We start from the raw sequence: 15,744 nt of genomic DNA, 5'->3' as shown, positions 1-15,744 counted from the left end.
GCCTAAACAACAATTTTTTTTGCATCCAATATTCAGATGTTCTAACGAAGCTTAGCTTATCATGTTTGGGGACTTTGTCATAAATTATGCATTTTTATCATTATTTGCTAGATGATTAATTTTTCATGACGCGTGCCATCATGACCAATTGTTAGGCACTTGCCCGGCCACCTACTAACTATGGCCCATGGGCACGATTAGCTAGGTGTTGCTTCAGCCAGAAAAAATCAATTTTTTTGATGTCTGAATACCCCCGCGCGGAGTCAACTAACACAAATTCTATTTTCTTTTGTAGCCCACCCATGGAGGGATGAGCGCATGCAATAAAGATAAATCGGTGATGTCAACTAGAGTTTAAAACTAAAAGGTCAATAATCTCTACCCATAAATTAACTTTTATTTCAACATTTTTCCAGACAGGCCAGAGTTGGGGTATAGACTAACTTCCTTGCGAAACTCTGCAAGTGACCGCGTATGCATGGATGAACACCAGTTAGTTATAGGTACTAGCTAGGTTGCCTGGCTCATGATCATCAACAAAGCTGCTTCTTCATGTGGAAGGAATAGTCCACAGAGATGACGAGGTTTCCCTTTACGTGATCCTTGGATGACCGCAGACGATCAAAACCACCGCCAGCTCTCTCATCCCTTATAGGTCTAACACTAGTAGTAGAGTAGCTAGAGTCACCTTGCTGCTACCGCTTGCATACTGCGTCGAGTGCTTATGAATTATTGCTAGTCATCTAATGCCGTACTACAGGTGCTCCTCCTGTCCTATTCCCACAAGCTGCCTCACTGGCTTCCTTTCCCATTTGAAACCACGCGTGTGCACCTATATCACTGACACACAGCGGCAGACTCTTTCTCTCTGACAAAAGCCACCTTCTTAGTTGCACATTGATCTCGCCTGTTGCACTGACCAGCTAATTGAGTTGTGGGATATATTAAGAAAATGATGAAGAGGCTGGGTATTTGCTTGGAATAGAATGATTAAGAGGATTGGATTTCCAGATATATCAAGAAATGGATTTCCTAAGGAATAAAAGGTTGAACTGTTTGAAATGGTTTTTTTAAGATGGAACCAAGATTATTAGGTTTTGAGTATTAACCTTATATGATTCTTTGGTGTGTTTGGGAATTTCGATAGATATAGTGAATTGGAAAGGAATTAAATATGAATTTCTGGATATAAGAAAAGGGTTTTTGACTATTTGAAAGTTTTAGATATTGGAACATGGTTCCATTGAGTTTCAACTAAGAATTTAGAGATGGAAATAGGTTTATACATTGTTGTAGTATTTTACTGTGGTTTTCTAAGGACTTATTGAGTAAGACGAACTAAAGATATATATAAGAAATGCATTTTCTAGACATAAGAAAAGGGAATTTAAATATTTTAATGCTCCAAATATTGTAACATTATTATATTTCATTTGAGCAAAGGATATGATGTAGGAAATAGGCTAGCAAGAATTTTCTTTTCATGGTCCGTTAAAAGGTGTTTTCCAATATTTTAATGTTAAAATATTGGAATAACATTCTATATTACGCTTGAATTTGGAAGAATGAGTACAAAAATACGTTCTTGTGGTTTATGGAATTTGAACTGATGAAGAATGATATCTCATATAAATAGAATATGGGTTTTTGGATGAATAAAAGCTAGGAATAGTGGAAAGGTGGTTACCTGGTGTGGAAAATGGAGGACAAGATCTTACAATATTTTAACGCACAATTAATACCGATTTTTAAACTCCCTTATCGGATATACAACCAGTACCGAGCAACCGAGACTAAAAGTCTTGATCATTAGTACCAGTTGCATGGTCCGTACTAAAGGAACCTTTAGTATTAGTTGGTAACACCAACTGTTACTAATGGGGTTGCCACGGTAATGTGCTAAGGCGGTCCCAGTAGTAGCTGTTGTTGTGCCGATCGGTAATAAAAGTAATTTTACTTTTTGTTTCCAGTTTTATTTCTTTTATTGCTATTTATTTACTCACAATTGTTACGTCCACCCGTGTACCCGAGCTCGTACTGTGCTATACGTCCATCAGCCGTGATCATGTTGAAATCTTTTGAAACTAAATAACATGTTACGATCTAGCAGATACTTAAGTTTATATCCAATATACAAGTATACAAGTATTTACGAATATATTTGTCGGAGGAATTCTCCAGCCGGGTGGCGGAAAGCACCCGCCTAATCCTAGTTAAGGATGGGTTTGGAGGAGACTTAGGAGCGCTCGATCGGTGGACAGATGAACGCAGGAAGGACACGAAGATTTTGAGTGGTTCGGGCCGCCGGAGCGTAATACCCTACGTCCACTTTTGTGTTGTATTGGCTACGTGAGCCTGAATGGAAAGCAGCATAAGCTTGTGTGTGGGCAACCTGGAACTTGTCCTCTAACGAGTACACTCTCCCTTTTATAGTTCAAGGGAGGTGCTTACACTGTGCGGAACCCCGACAGGTGGGCCCGGCAAACAGAGACCTACTCTATGTGATATGGAGATCTCCCTCTCCAGCCCCTTGTCGCAGCCTTCTTGGTTGGGAAGATAACGTGCGTATCCACAATCCGGATACGGTTGTGTGCCGTCCTACAGGCACAGTGACCGCTGTCAGTGTTACCCAACAGTGGTGCTGTGCTGCCACTGTCAGGTGCGATTCTGTCAGGCGAGGGAGCAGTACTGACCCGCTGCGCCGTTGCCTCCGTGCGCACTGTAATAGCGCACGTCTCTGTTCTCTTGTTACAGCCCATAATTACGCCGCGCGCGGCGCTGTGACGGGACTGCACGCCGCTGGTGCACTGTAACGGTGATACGACGCGCTGCCTTGGAAACAGGCGGGCTTACCGTGGTGTCAGCCTACCTGCCCCGCGTGTCAGGGGCAGGCCACACTTTTTGACTTGGGCGCGCCCGGCCCAGCTACCGCATTAAATGCTGGTAGGTGGGCTGGAGATCTGCGAAGGGCCTCCAGCCACGCGCACATGTCAGGGCCAGCCCCGCTCCATCCGCAGGGGCGGCACGTGGCGGCACCGGACCTCTCCCCGGAGGGAGGGGGGTCCGGGCCCCCGAGGCCGGTTGGAGCGGTCAAGCCCGTGATGGTCCAGCCATCACACGTGGCGGCCCCGGACCTCCCTGGGGAGTCCGGGTCCGCGGGGGCTACCCGAGAGCTCCCTTGCCTTCCGTGGCATGCGGAGGCCCCGGACCTCAGGGAGCTCGGGGAGGGTCCGGAGACCACGGTCCTAGCTATCAGGCCCGGGCCGTATGCCACGTCACCCAGAAGGCGAGGGGAAGATCACGTATAGTGATACGCTTAGGGCCTGGACACCCTAGCAGGAGGTACCCCTGTCTGTATGTACCGACAGAGACCCCCGGGCCCACCTCGGGTGAAGAATGAACCCGCAGGTGGGGCCAGTTTCCCAGCATTGCGCCGGGTGGACAGCTCGTTCCCGCTGGGGAAGGGCACGGATGACCTTTCCCCCAAAGCGGGATCCCCGAGGGGCTCGTCCCCCGCCCGCGCCATGCGCGTCAGGCGGTGCAAATTCCGCCTTTCCCCCTTCCTTCCCGTGGTCACGCCTCTGACCAGCGGGCCCGGGCCCACTGGTCATTGGGTGTGAGAGGAGGGGGCCTGGTGCAGGCAACCGTTCGACTTCTCCTCGGTCGCCGCAGAGCGCAAGAGGGCAACAGCCTTTTGCATAAAAGGCAGGCGCCGAAGGGAACGGCTACCTTTTCGCTCTTGCCACCAACAGACGCCGTAGCGCCCCTTCGCCATCGCAATCCTCCTTACGAACTGCTTCCTTGCGCTCGGCTTCCTTCTCCTCCCTGCTCTCTTGCGATCCATCCTTTGCGACCTCAACATCCATCGCGATGTCTTCACTTCCTTTCCCGCACCGCTTCCAGAGCCAGGCGCAGCTGAACTCTATGCGCCACCTTCTTGGACGGTTCGCGCCGACGCAAGCCGGGAAGCTTAGGGCCGGCAAGATCCCCCTCCGCGACCTTGCCGCGGGGGAGTTTGTTCTCTTCAACTCGTTCATTATGTGCGGGTTGGTTCCTCCGATCTCCTCCTTCTTCCTCCTGCTCCTGGAGGAGTTCGGCCTCCAACTTCAACATCTCACCCCCCACTCCGTCCTCCTCGTGATGGTCTTCGCCCACTTCATGGAGATGTTCGTGGGGGTGCGCCCCTGCACCACCATCTTCCGGCATTTCTATGCCTTGGTCGGGTCCGGGAGGAGCAAACGCGAGGTCGGCACTTACTACTTCCAGCTTCGGCAGGGGGCGGCGAGCTCCTACATCAGCGCCTTCCCCAGCTCCAAGTGGGAGGACTGGCATGAAGGCTGGGTCATCGCGGTGGCCGACCCCCACGACCGCCTGGAGCTGCCAACGGAGGCCCCCCAAAGTGACCGGAGCACCTGGAAGGCCAAGCCGACAAATGCCAGCGGAGCTCGACCCGGTGCTGAACCGGATCAAGAAGCTGGCGAGGGGCGGCCTGACTTCCATGATGGTGCTGGGCGACTTCCTGAAGCGGCAAATTACCCTCCTGCAGCAGCGGTCCCGGATGGCCTACATGTACACAGGGCTAAATGACTGCTGCAGGATCGCGCGCGGGCCCGGCGCTGACTTCACCAGAGCGGAGCTGGAGGCGGCGGTTCGGGCGATGACCGGCGAGGCGTTCAGTCCCGAGTCCCTGGTCCTCCCGAGCGGGGTCAAGGCCCTGTGCAAGGACCAGGCGTTGCGGTCTTCAGTCCTGGCGTCGATGCCGACCCTGGACGAGGGCGGTCTGGCGGTCCGGCAACTGGGAGGCGACACCAACCGCGGGCTCCAGATCTCTGGCGCCACACCGGACCGCCAGCAACGCGCCAGCGAAGGTCCTGAGGAGCTGAGTCCCGGAGGTCTGGCCCCCGACGGGAAAGGGAAGGAGAAGGTGCCGGTGCCGGAGCACCGGCACAAGGACAATGCGGGTGCTGCCCCGGCCCAAAGGAGTGACGAGGCCCAGGGGGTGGCACCCGCGCGGAGCAGCCAAGCCGAAGGGAGCAAGTCCCGGAGGCTCCAGCGTGGTGACGGCTCCTTGGTCGGGGAGCCGGCGCCCAAGCGCTAGAAGACGGCGGGGGCGGAGGAGCAGAGCGGAGCTCCTCCACCGCCGCCCCTACGCTAGCAGCCGGATAAGAGACCAGAGGAGGTGTGGCGGCCTTCTCCAAGGCAGCAGACTCCACCACCACCACCGCCACCGCCGACAGAGCAGAGGCCGCAGACCCCACTCCCACCACCAGAAGCACCAGCAGCCGGAGACCATCACCAATGGTCCGGGGGATCCTCGACAGGGAGGAAGGTCCCCCCAGCTGCCCGGGGTAGGTGGGAGTGGTATGACTTCGCGTAAGTAGTCTTCTTAGAGCTTTTCATTATCCCTCTTAACTTCTGGACCTTAAACATATCGGTGATACGGCAGGCCCCAATTTTTAGAGGCACCAATCGGGGGATCCGGCCCCCAGCCTGCGCAGGAATCCTCGGCGTCGGCCCCAAACAGGGCCCCCGCCTGGGTCCACCCCAGAAACCTCCGGACCTAGGGGTCCGGAGCTGGAGGCCACCACACCGCCACGACCCGAAGCCGCCCCCCAGGAGGAGGACGCTAGGCCCGCTGCGGCGGCCGAGGCACCAGCGGCCGCGCCGGGCGCCGAGGCCAAGCCCTCTCCAGCTGAGCCAGCAGCAGAGGGGGTCGCTGCTGCAGCAGAGGCTGCAGCGCCGGAGACAGCGGAGGTGGCGGAGACAGCGGCACCGGAGGCCGCTGAGGTTACCAGCGCCGCTGCCCCACCAGCGGAGGTGGAGGAACCGGAGGTGGTGCTGGGAAGGCCCCTTCTCCCGAGCGCAGCAGAGATCCCCCTCCCCCGGCTCCTGGCCAAATGCCAGCAGGCTCAAGAGGAGCTGGAGGCTGGCATTCGCCGAGAGTGGGAGAAGCTGGATGCGGAGTACTTCCGGCTCTCCGACTGGGAGCGCCGCCTGGGGGACCACATCAAGTCCGCCACCGCCCGGCACACTGAAGAGCGCGCCAAGCTCGTGCTGGAGTGCGAGCTCCTGCAAGAGCAGCTGCAGAAGGCTCGCGATCGGGAGGCAGCAGCGTTCCAGCGGGAGAAGGCGGCCACGCGGCGGGAAGCGGTAGCCCTTGAGCAGCAAATCGCGGCGGAGGAGAAGATGCTGGCGGCGACCGAGAAGGAGCAGGCCGCCCTGGAGCTGGCCAACTAGGCCAAGACGGCGGCGGCGGCGGTCGAGGCGCAAGAGGCCTCCCTCGCAGAGCTGGCGGCAACCCGCGAAGCAGAGGTGGTGGCCCGGCTCCAAGAACTCCAGAAGCGGGAAGAGGCCATGGAGGAGGAGCTGGCAGCCGGGACACGGAGGCTCCAGGAGCGGGAAGCAGCCCTCCGGGAGAGGGAGGCCAAGGTGGAGGAGCTCCTGGCGGAGCGGAGCGCCAGCACCAACCGGATCACAAGATGGGTCGACGCGGTGAACCCTCTGCTAGAAGCACTTGGAGCCAACCCCATCCGGGCGCCGGGGGCCTCTTCACCACTTGGTGCCGCCCTCCAGGTCCTGGACTCCACTGCCGAGTGGCTGCGGGACGTGGAGGCCAGCATCCAGGACCTCCTGGAGAATGAAGGGCGTGTAGTTGCCCGGGGGATGGCGGAGTACATCCTCACCAGCTTCCGAAGCCACGACCCCGCCATCCAGCTGACTCCAGTCCTGGTCGGACCTCTCCGGGCAACGGCGGCTGCTGCACGGGAGGGAGTCCAGGAGGCAGCGGACATGGTCGCGGCACGCGTCCGACGTCGCCCGGAACCTGCACAGAGCGGGGGTGCCTCCGGGACACCAGATCAATAGTTCTAGAATCTTTTTGTTGTTTCTTATGTAATATAACTTTTGTTATTGTAAAATAACTTCATAATGTTGTGCATATTATCAGTAATGCATTAAATATTTCGTGCGTCTACTTTTTTATGAAAACTTAGCTGTTTTCCTGGTTGTCGAACCGTAAAGTGTTCTCGAGTACACCGAGGTCCCGTGGCCCCCTAGGAGGTAGTTGCGTTAGGTCGGGACTAGCTGCCATAGAACCGAGGTCCTGCACATGACTTAGGATCGACGCTTAGTAGACGTCCCCACGAGGTCCCGGTTCGGCCAGCGAAGGCCTACTGAGTTGCGTAACGAGTCAGAGCACCGGGGCCACTGTTCGGGAATCTAAGGGGTCCCGGCCCCCGGGTCCATTGTTCGAGGTACAACGGTACTCGTCCTAGGGGCAGGGCATGTAGGCTTAGGGTACGGAACCAGGCTAAACGGCTACACGGTCCTGGACCCCAGCAAAGAACGAGCACATCTCCCTGAAGCCAGTTCCCGGGTGTTCGGTTCCTTTTCTTCCGCGAGATAGGGGTCCCAGGCGGAAACGTAGTGTAGCAACTTAGGTAGGGCCTTCGGCACGACACAGACGCGAAAAACCACGTGGGGGTTAGCGCAACGGGAAACAAGTAATAAACAGAACTGCATAGATTTCAAGGACACACAGAGAAACAAATTTTTCCTTAACGAATTGGTACAGGAGAGTTGTGCGATGTACGCCAGGGGCCGGGTTTACGAGGCGGACCTCCACCGCCCTGGACCGCACGTTGGAGCTACCAATTACAAAGGAAAAATTTTCTCTCAACTAGGTCCTAGGGATAGAACTTACGGAGGTGCTCAATGTTCCATGGATTGGGTAGCTGCATACCATCCTCCGCAGCCAAATGAACAGATCCGGGTCGGCACACATTTGTCACCTTGAAGGGCCCCTCCCAGCTGGGGGAGAGCTTGTGCAGGCCCTCTCGGTTTAGGATTCGCCTTAAGACTAGGTCCCCGACCCGGAGCTCCCTACTACGCACGAACCGTTGGTGGTAGTGCCGGAGCACTTGGTTGTACCGTGCGTTTCGGACTGCTGCTCGCCATCTGCGTTCGTCGACGAGTTTCACGTCTTGGCGATGCTGCTGTTCCTGCAAGTCCTCATCAAAAGCCTGGACTCGTAGAGAGCCCATGGTGATCTCCAGGGGAAGGCACGCTTCGGCCCCGTAGATCAAGAAGAAAGGGGTTTCCCCTGTTGCCCGGCTGGGTGTGGTCCGGTTCCCCCACAGCACACTCGGAAGTTCATCAATCCACCTTGCTTGCGCCATGTTTCTCAAGATCACAGTAGGTCCGGATCTTGAGCCCTCTGAGGATCTCAGCATTACCCCGCTCAACTTGGCCATTGCTCCTGGGGTGCGCCACTGAGGCGAAACAGAGCTGGATGCCAATGTCCTCGCAGTACTCCTGGAAGTATTGGCTCGTGAACTGAGTCCCATTGTCGGTGATGACGCGGTTCGGGACCCCGAACCGGCACACGATTGACCTGAGAAAAGCGGTTGCTGACGCCTTGGTGATGTTGACCACTAGGGTTGCCTCCGGCCACTTGGTGAATTTTTCAATGGCGACATAGAGGTACCGGTACCCGCCGACGGCCCTAGGGAAAGGTCCCAAGATATCCAACCCCCACACGGCAAAGGGCCAAGAGGAAGGAATCATCTGCAGCGCCTGAGCTGGAGTGTGTATCTGCTTTGCATGGAACTGACACGCTTTGCAGGACCTTACCAACTCAACTGCATCCTGGAGCGCTGTCGGCCAGTAAAAGTCATGCCAGAAGGCCTTACCGACCAGCGTGCGGGATGAAAAATGACTTCCGCACTCGCCTCCATGGATCTCCGCGAGCAAGTCGCGGCTCTCTTCCTGGGTAATGCACCGCATGAGGATTCCGTTGGCGCCACGGCGGTAGAGATCCCCTTCTACCATCGTGTATCGCTTAGCCATCCGGACTATGCGCTCAGCAGATGCTTAGTCTTCAAGAAGGAAATTATCTTTCAGGTAGTCCCGGACCTTAGAGATCCATGCATCGGACCTTCCTGAGAATTTGGACGTGGCTCCCTGAGGTCTTCGGGACCCTCGAGGGAGCACACAACCCTTGGCGGGCTCCACGGATGGAGCACCACCGGGACCGCTAGCTTCGAGGTGCTAGTTCGACCCCCTTCGCCTAGGTCGGCAGGCTGGGCGGAAGGCTTCAGCAGGCGTCTCTGAAAGACGTCCTCAAGCACGGGTGCTTGAGTCGATGCGCTTGCGGAGAGTGCATCAGCTGCTGAGCTGGCGTCGCGTGGAACATGTTGCAGTTCCAGCATATGGAAGTCCTTCTTCAGCCTCTTCACGTGAATGAGGTAGGCTGCAAGCTGGGGATTGTTACAGCAACATTCCCCCCGGACTTGCCTGATGACGAGTTGGGAGTCTTCTTTGACCAGGAGTTCCCGGACTCCCAGGGACAGAGCCGCCGTGAGTCCAAAGATTAAGGCCTCATACTCCGCCATGTTGTTGGTGGCCTCAAAATCGAGGTGCACCATGTACTTCAACTGCTCACCATGCAGGTCGATGAGGACCATGCCAGCCCCTGCCCTCTTGCTGCCGGCGGACCCGTCAAAGAAGAGGGTCCAGTGGGGTCCGGTGAACACCGGAGCCCGGACTTCCAGACGTGGGGGGTCCGAGCCATCACCCGGACCCCCAGGGACACTTGGCGATGGCGTCCATTCCGCGACGAAGTCAGCAAGAACCTGACTCTTGATGGCATGGCGTGGCTGGAAGTCGAGCTGGAATCCAGCGAGCTCAGCTGCCCACTTGGCGATGTTACCCGTGGCGTTAGAATTGTGGAGGATGGCCCTCAGTGGGTAGGAGGTTACCACCACAATCTTGTGGGCCTGGAAGTAGTGGTGGAGTTTTCTGGACGCAACGAGTATAGCATAAAGAAGCTTATGCGTTTCAGGATACCTGGCCTTCGCCTCATGAAGGACCTCACTGACGTAGTAGACCGGCTTCTGGACGGTCCTGACTCTGCCAGGAGGATTGGATCCTTCTGCTTGAGCTGGAGACCTGGCGGACCCCATGCTGCCTAGTGCTTCTCCGGGTCGGGACCCGGCCGAACCCTCCGAAGTAGGGCCGGATGCTGAAGTGATGGAGGCCGGACCTCCTTCTCCTGCAGGGGGGTCTGCGGGGGCCCCCTGCGGGAGATGCTCGGGCCTCTCCGTGACCAGCACCATGCTGATCACCTCGGCCGTCGCTGCGAGATAGAGAAACAGTGTCTCTCCTGGGTCCGGTGCGACCAGGACCGGCAAGGAGGTGAGGTACTGCTTCATCTCCTGGAAGGCACGCTCTGCCTCTTCAGTCCATGTAAATGGACCGGACCCCCTCATCAGTTTGAAGAAGGGAAGTGCCCTCTCCGCCAACCTGGAGATGAAGCGGCTGTGGGCTGCAAGGGACCCCGTCAACCTCTGGACGTCCTTGAGGTGCGCAGGGGATCTCATTGCCTCGATCGCCCGGACCTTATCCAGGTTAGCCTCGATCCCCCGGTGGGAGACTAGGAAACCAAGGAGCTTTCCCGCCGACACGCCGAAGACGCATTTCTCGGGGTTAAGCTTGGTGGAGGTCGCCCGTAGCTTGTCGAAGACTTGAGCTAAATTTTCTAGAAGGGAACTTGATTCTCTAGTCTTGACAACGATGTCATCAACATACACCTCAACTATTTCTCTAACCAAATCTCCTAAGGTGATGTTCATTGCATGAGCAAAGGTGGGTAGAGCATTAAGCAATCCTCTGTTACAAAAAAGGCATTACTATATAACAATAAAGACCATCCACTGTTACAAAAGCTGTATGTTTCCTATCATCCTCAGCCATTTTTGATCTGGTGAAAACCTGAATAGGCATCTATGAAGGACAGCAAATCACACCCGGAGGTGGAGTCTACAATTTGGTCTATTCGTGGAAGTGGATAAGGGTCTTTTGGACATGCCTTATTAAGATTGGTGTAGTCGATGCACATCCGAAGCTTCCCGTTTGCCTTCGGGACCATGACTGGGTTGGCCAACCACACTGGGTGGTAGACCTCCTCAATGAAGCCAGCCTGCAGCAGCTTGCGGACCTCTTCACGGATGAAGTTTTGCCGCTCGATAGACTGCTTGCGTGGCTTCTGCCGGACCGGCCTGGCGGCGGGGTGGATCTTCAGATGGTGCTCAACCACCTCCCTAGGGATCCCGGGCATCTATGACGGTTCCCAGGCGAACACGTCGACATTTGCCCGGAGGAAGGCGATGAGCGCGCTTTCCTATTTCTCTCCCAGATTCCCACCGATGCGGGTGGTCTGGGAGGTCTCCGCTCCGATCTGGACGGTCTTCACAGGCACATCATCCGTGTCAGACGGACGGACCTTGGGTGCCTTGGCCAGGGCCTTGGCACGTGAGGTGGAGGGGTCGGACCCCTGGGCGCCAGCTGCAGGGGCGAGCCCTATTGCCAGCGCATGGAGCTTCTCGACCGCTACGACGACAGCAGCCCGGTCGCTCTGGATGGTGAGGACGCCTGCCGGAGAAGGCATCTTCAGGACCAAATACCTGTAATGGGCAATGGCCATGAACCGGTACAGGGCCGGTCTGCCAATGATGGCGTTGAATGGGAGGTTAACCTCCACAACCTCGAACTGCACGTTCTCGGTACGGAAGTTGTCCTCCGTCCCAAATGTAACCGGTAGGATGATGGTCCCTACCGGGTACACCGGGTCCGGGCCCACTCCGGAGAATGGGCGCGAAGGAGTCAGCTTGGACTCCGGGATCTGCAGGTGCTTGAACGCTGCATAGCTGATGACGCTGAGGCCTGCACCCCCGTCGATCAGCACGTGGTGGAGGCGGACGTTGGCGATGGTGGGTGCCGTGACAAGCGGCAGCACACCTGCGCCCGCCATGTTCTCCGGGCAATCCGACGGCCGAAGGAAATGGTGGTGTTCTTCCACCGCTGGTGCGGCGCCGCCTTGGGCGTCGCCGGCTTCACCGAGAGGACCTCTCGGCGGAGGGTCTTGACGTTCCGCCGGGAGATGAGCTCCGAGCTACCGCCGTACATGACGTACAGCTTCTTGCGGCGCTCGTCGCCACCGGACTCGAAGTCAGACTGGTGGAAGAGACCCTTGAGGTATTTGTTGGGGGTTTGGTACCCCAACTCCCACTCCGCTACGGCCGCATCGGCGTTGGAGACCTTCTCCTTGCCGGACCGCCGCGGAGGGGAGGTGCCTTCCCTTGAGGCTTGGTCGCGCCTCTTGCTGAGGCGCTCCGCGAGCTTCTGGATCTCGCGGCACTCGGTGGCACTGTGGTGGGCCCCAGGGTGAACAGGGCACGACCCGGGGTCGGTGCGCTGTTGCCGTGGGCGCTTGCCGCGGGGGTTCTGGCCCCCGGTCGTTGCTGCTGCAACAGCCGGGCCCCGACCCGTGACTTGTCGAAGCCACGGCTCTTCTTGTTCTTTTTCTTGCCGCTGCCAGGGGCAGCGACACTGGGCCCACTCGTCTGAGCAGGACCTGCCTGGGTTGCGGAGTGCCACGCACGGCCCTCCGCTGCCCTGGCGCATTTGTCCGCCAAAGCGAATAAGGTGGTGACGGTTTCCACCTGGTGTGTCGCCAGCTTCTCCAGCATCTTCTCATCATGGACCCCTTGTCAGAAGGCCGTGATAATAGACGCGTTGGAGATACGCGGAATCGTTCCAGGTACCTTGGTGAAGCGGGAGATGAAGGCCCGGAGGGTTTCTCCGGGTTGCTGCCTCACAGCGTGGAGGTGGGCCTCCACACCGTGCTACTGATACGCACTGGCAAAGTTTGCCGTGAACTGTGCGCACAGCTCACCCCAGGATCGGATAGATCCCGGAGTTAGGTTCATGAGCCAGGTCCGGGCTGGCCCGGTCAAGGCTACATGGAAGTAACTTGCCATGACGGCGTCGTTACCTCCAGCCGCCGTGATGGCGGTGATGTAGACCTGCAGGAATTCTGACGGGTTGGAGGACCCATCGTACTTCTCCGGCAGGTGTGGCCGAAACTTGGACAGCCAGGCGACCGCGCGAAGGTGGTCTGCGTGTGCGGCGCAGCCCACCCCGGACACCGGTGCCTAGGTAGGTCCCTGCGGGGCCGCAACCACCGCAGCTAATTCGGCATCGAGGTCGCGACCCTCGATACTGAGCAGGCGACCATGCGCCCGCTCAATGGAGACACGGGCGTCCTCTCCCGCACGTCTGCGGTTGAGCTCCGCCCGGAGGTCCTCGGTCCATGCACTCCTCACTGATGGTGAGTGCACAGAGCCGGATGCGCCGCCCTGATGACGGCGTTGCCTGGGGGCAGACCCCCCCGTGGAACACGGGGAAGCCTGTGCCAGGTTGAGGAGGCGGTCGACGTTGTCACGCCATTGCCTCTGGGCGTCGGGCGAGGCCGCCTCACCAGGGGGGTTGCGGAGCAACTCCCTGGCTGCCATGAGCGGCCCATTCGGTGCGGGCACCGATTGGGCCACTGAGGCCCGCGCCGCAGCGCGTTGCGAAGCTGCTCGCGCCGCCCTGGATGTTGGACGACGGGAAACATGTGGCGTCGTGGCCGCCACTTCCTCGCCCAACAGGAGGTCGTTGTGACCATCTTCCTGCGCCATTGAGGTCGTGAAGGTCGACTGAGCGCAAACCAAACCTATGCCCCGACCTGGCGCGCCAAATGTCGGAGGAATTCTCCAGCCGGGTGGCGGAAAGCACCCGCCTAATCCTAGTTAAGGATGGGTTTGGAGGAGACTTAGGAGCGCTCGATCGGTGGATAGATGAACGCAGGAAGGACACGAAGATTTAGAGTGGTTCGGGCCGTCGGAGCGTAATACCCTACGTCCACTTTGGTGTTGTATTGGCTGCGTGAGCCTGAATGTAAAGCAGCATAAGCTTGTGTGTGTGCAACCTGGAACTTGTCCTCTAACGAGTACACTCTCCCTTTTATAGTTCAAGGGAGGTGCTTACACTGTGCGGAACCCCGACAGGTGGCCCCGGCCAACAGAGACCTACTCTATGTGATATGGAGATCTCCCTCTCCAGCCCCTTGTCGCAGCCTTCTCGGTTGGGAAGATATCATGCGTATCCACAATCCGGATACGGTTGTGTGCCGTCCTGCAGGCACAGTGACCGCTGTCAGTGTTACCCAACAGTGGTGCTATGCTACCACTGTCGTAAATACTCGTATACTTATATATTGGATATATACTGGTTCGTGGTGCTAGCTAGCTGGTCAGTGGCCAGGGTGGCACTAGGTTTACAATATTGGTCCGTGATGAAGGGAAGTACCGCTAGACGTATTATTCGAATGAAATTTAAGCGTTCATAGTAACTTCTAGCTAGGATTCATTTTTTAAGCTAAAGAAAATCTGTATTCTCAAGGCAAAATAATCAGTCTTATACTTAAATTATAATAGCCTAGTAAATGATACAAATGTACCGCGACTCTTTTTTATTATTGTTGCCTTAAGTTATATGTTGGACCCCTCCATAATATGGCTCCCCCGCACCCTATATCACCAACCGAACATCCCTAGCCTTTCATTTTTCCATCGAAGCTCTTCCGAGTTGCCCACGGCCACCTATGCCCGCCTCCCAATTACCGCACCACCGTTCTCCACCATCGACCCACGATCGGTGCGCTTTTCACGGATGATGACCACGCAACTAACTTGAGCCACTCCTGATAAAAAAAACCACCTTGCAAAATCTCTAAAAGTGAAATCCCCATTCCATTCCATTTTCCACCAGTTTCAACACCGCTCTAGCAAGGGACCACCAACGAGATCCCCTTCACGGGTTTTCCTCTTCATGTCAACCTGTCATATGGTTGCAATCCTGAGTCGTCACATGAACGAGAAAGTAAAGTTATAGTCTTCGACTTATTTGGGAAACCACAAGCCGATACCCAACACATCCTAGATAAATGCGTTGAACAATTAAATTATTTTTATTATTCATTTGTAAAAAGCCACATTTCATTTTTTGAATCAAGGATTTTTCTGGAAAAAACACGGTGTTGCTTTTAAAGAAACACTTGATATTAGAATGACTTTCCGGTATGTGTTTGTATATATATTGAGACTTTGCACATCTCGTTTGTTTCTATGCATATATAAATATTTTATAACTTCTTTTCTTCTTTAGTTTTGGACATAGGAAACTAGAAACAATTATGTGGATATTATGTTCATGAGTACATTCACACTTTTGTAAGTGACAAATTGATGACTGCCAATATCTAAGTACGTAAAACACCATTTACAAGTACATTTCTGATTGTGCGGGCATGATAGATTAATATATTTGTTATATTTTTTAAATGATAGATGATGAGAATAATGGAAGAACTCCTCTTGGTGGATAGGATTCGGGCAATCTCGTAGGAACTCATACGGTTTAATAATTGCAAGGTCTTATATGCCAAAGGAACATTCTGCTTCAACGGAAAGCTTAATCAGCCACTGTCGTCAGCGTGTGATGTAAACAAAACACTATTAACCGATGGATCGTGATGACGAGTTATATACTTGTGACGAGTTATATAGTTGTGCATTTGTAAATACTAATATATTCGTAAATACTTGTATACTTGTATATTGGATGTATACTTAAGTACGTGCTGGATCGTAACATGTTATCTAGTTTCAAAAGATTTCTACATGATCACGGCTGATGGACGTATAGCAGAGTACGAGCTCGGGTACACGGGTAGACGTAACAATTGTGCGTAAATAAACAGCAACAAAAGAAATAAAACTGGAAACAAAAAGTAAAATTACTTTTATTACCGATCGGCACAACAACAGCTACTACTGGGACAGCCTTAGCGCATTAGCGTGG

General features: G+C 55.3%; 1 protein-coding gene across 1 annotated transcript; it reads left to right on the top strand.

The window, feature by feature from the left end:
* Positions 1-3,870: 3,870 nt before the first annotated feature.
* Positions 3,871-6,237, top strand: LOC112878651 (translation initiation factor IF-2-like). The gene is made up of 2 exons (XM_025942890.1): positions 3,871-4,050; positions 5,461-6,237. The coding sequence occupies exons 1-2, from the start codon at positions 3,871-3,873 to the stop codon at positions 6,235-6,237; spliced, it is 957 nt and encodes a 318-aa protein (XP_025798675.1).
* Positions 6,238-15,744: the final 9,507 nt, after the last annotated feature.

This window comes from Panicum hallii, unplaced genomic scaffold, assembly GCF_002211085.1.
Source record: "Panicum hallii strain FIL2 unplaced genomic scaffold, PHallii_v3.1 scaffold_227, whole genome shotgun sequence".
NCBI lineage: Eukaryota > Viridiplantae > Streptophyta > Magnoliopsida > Poales > Poaceae > Panicum > Panicum hallii.
This window is presented reverse-complemented; position numbering and strand designations above follow the sequence as displayed.

Coding starts and splice junctions, on each gene's coding strand:
- LOC112878651 (XM_025942890.1), top strand. CDS start 3,871: ATGTCTTCACTTCCTTTCCCGCACCGCTTCCAGAGCCAGGCGCAGCTG. Junction 4,051..5,460: donor CGTTCATTATGTGCGGGTTG/GTTCCTCCGATC, acceptor CCCAATTTTTAG/AGGCACCAATCGGGGGATCC.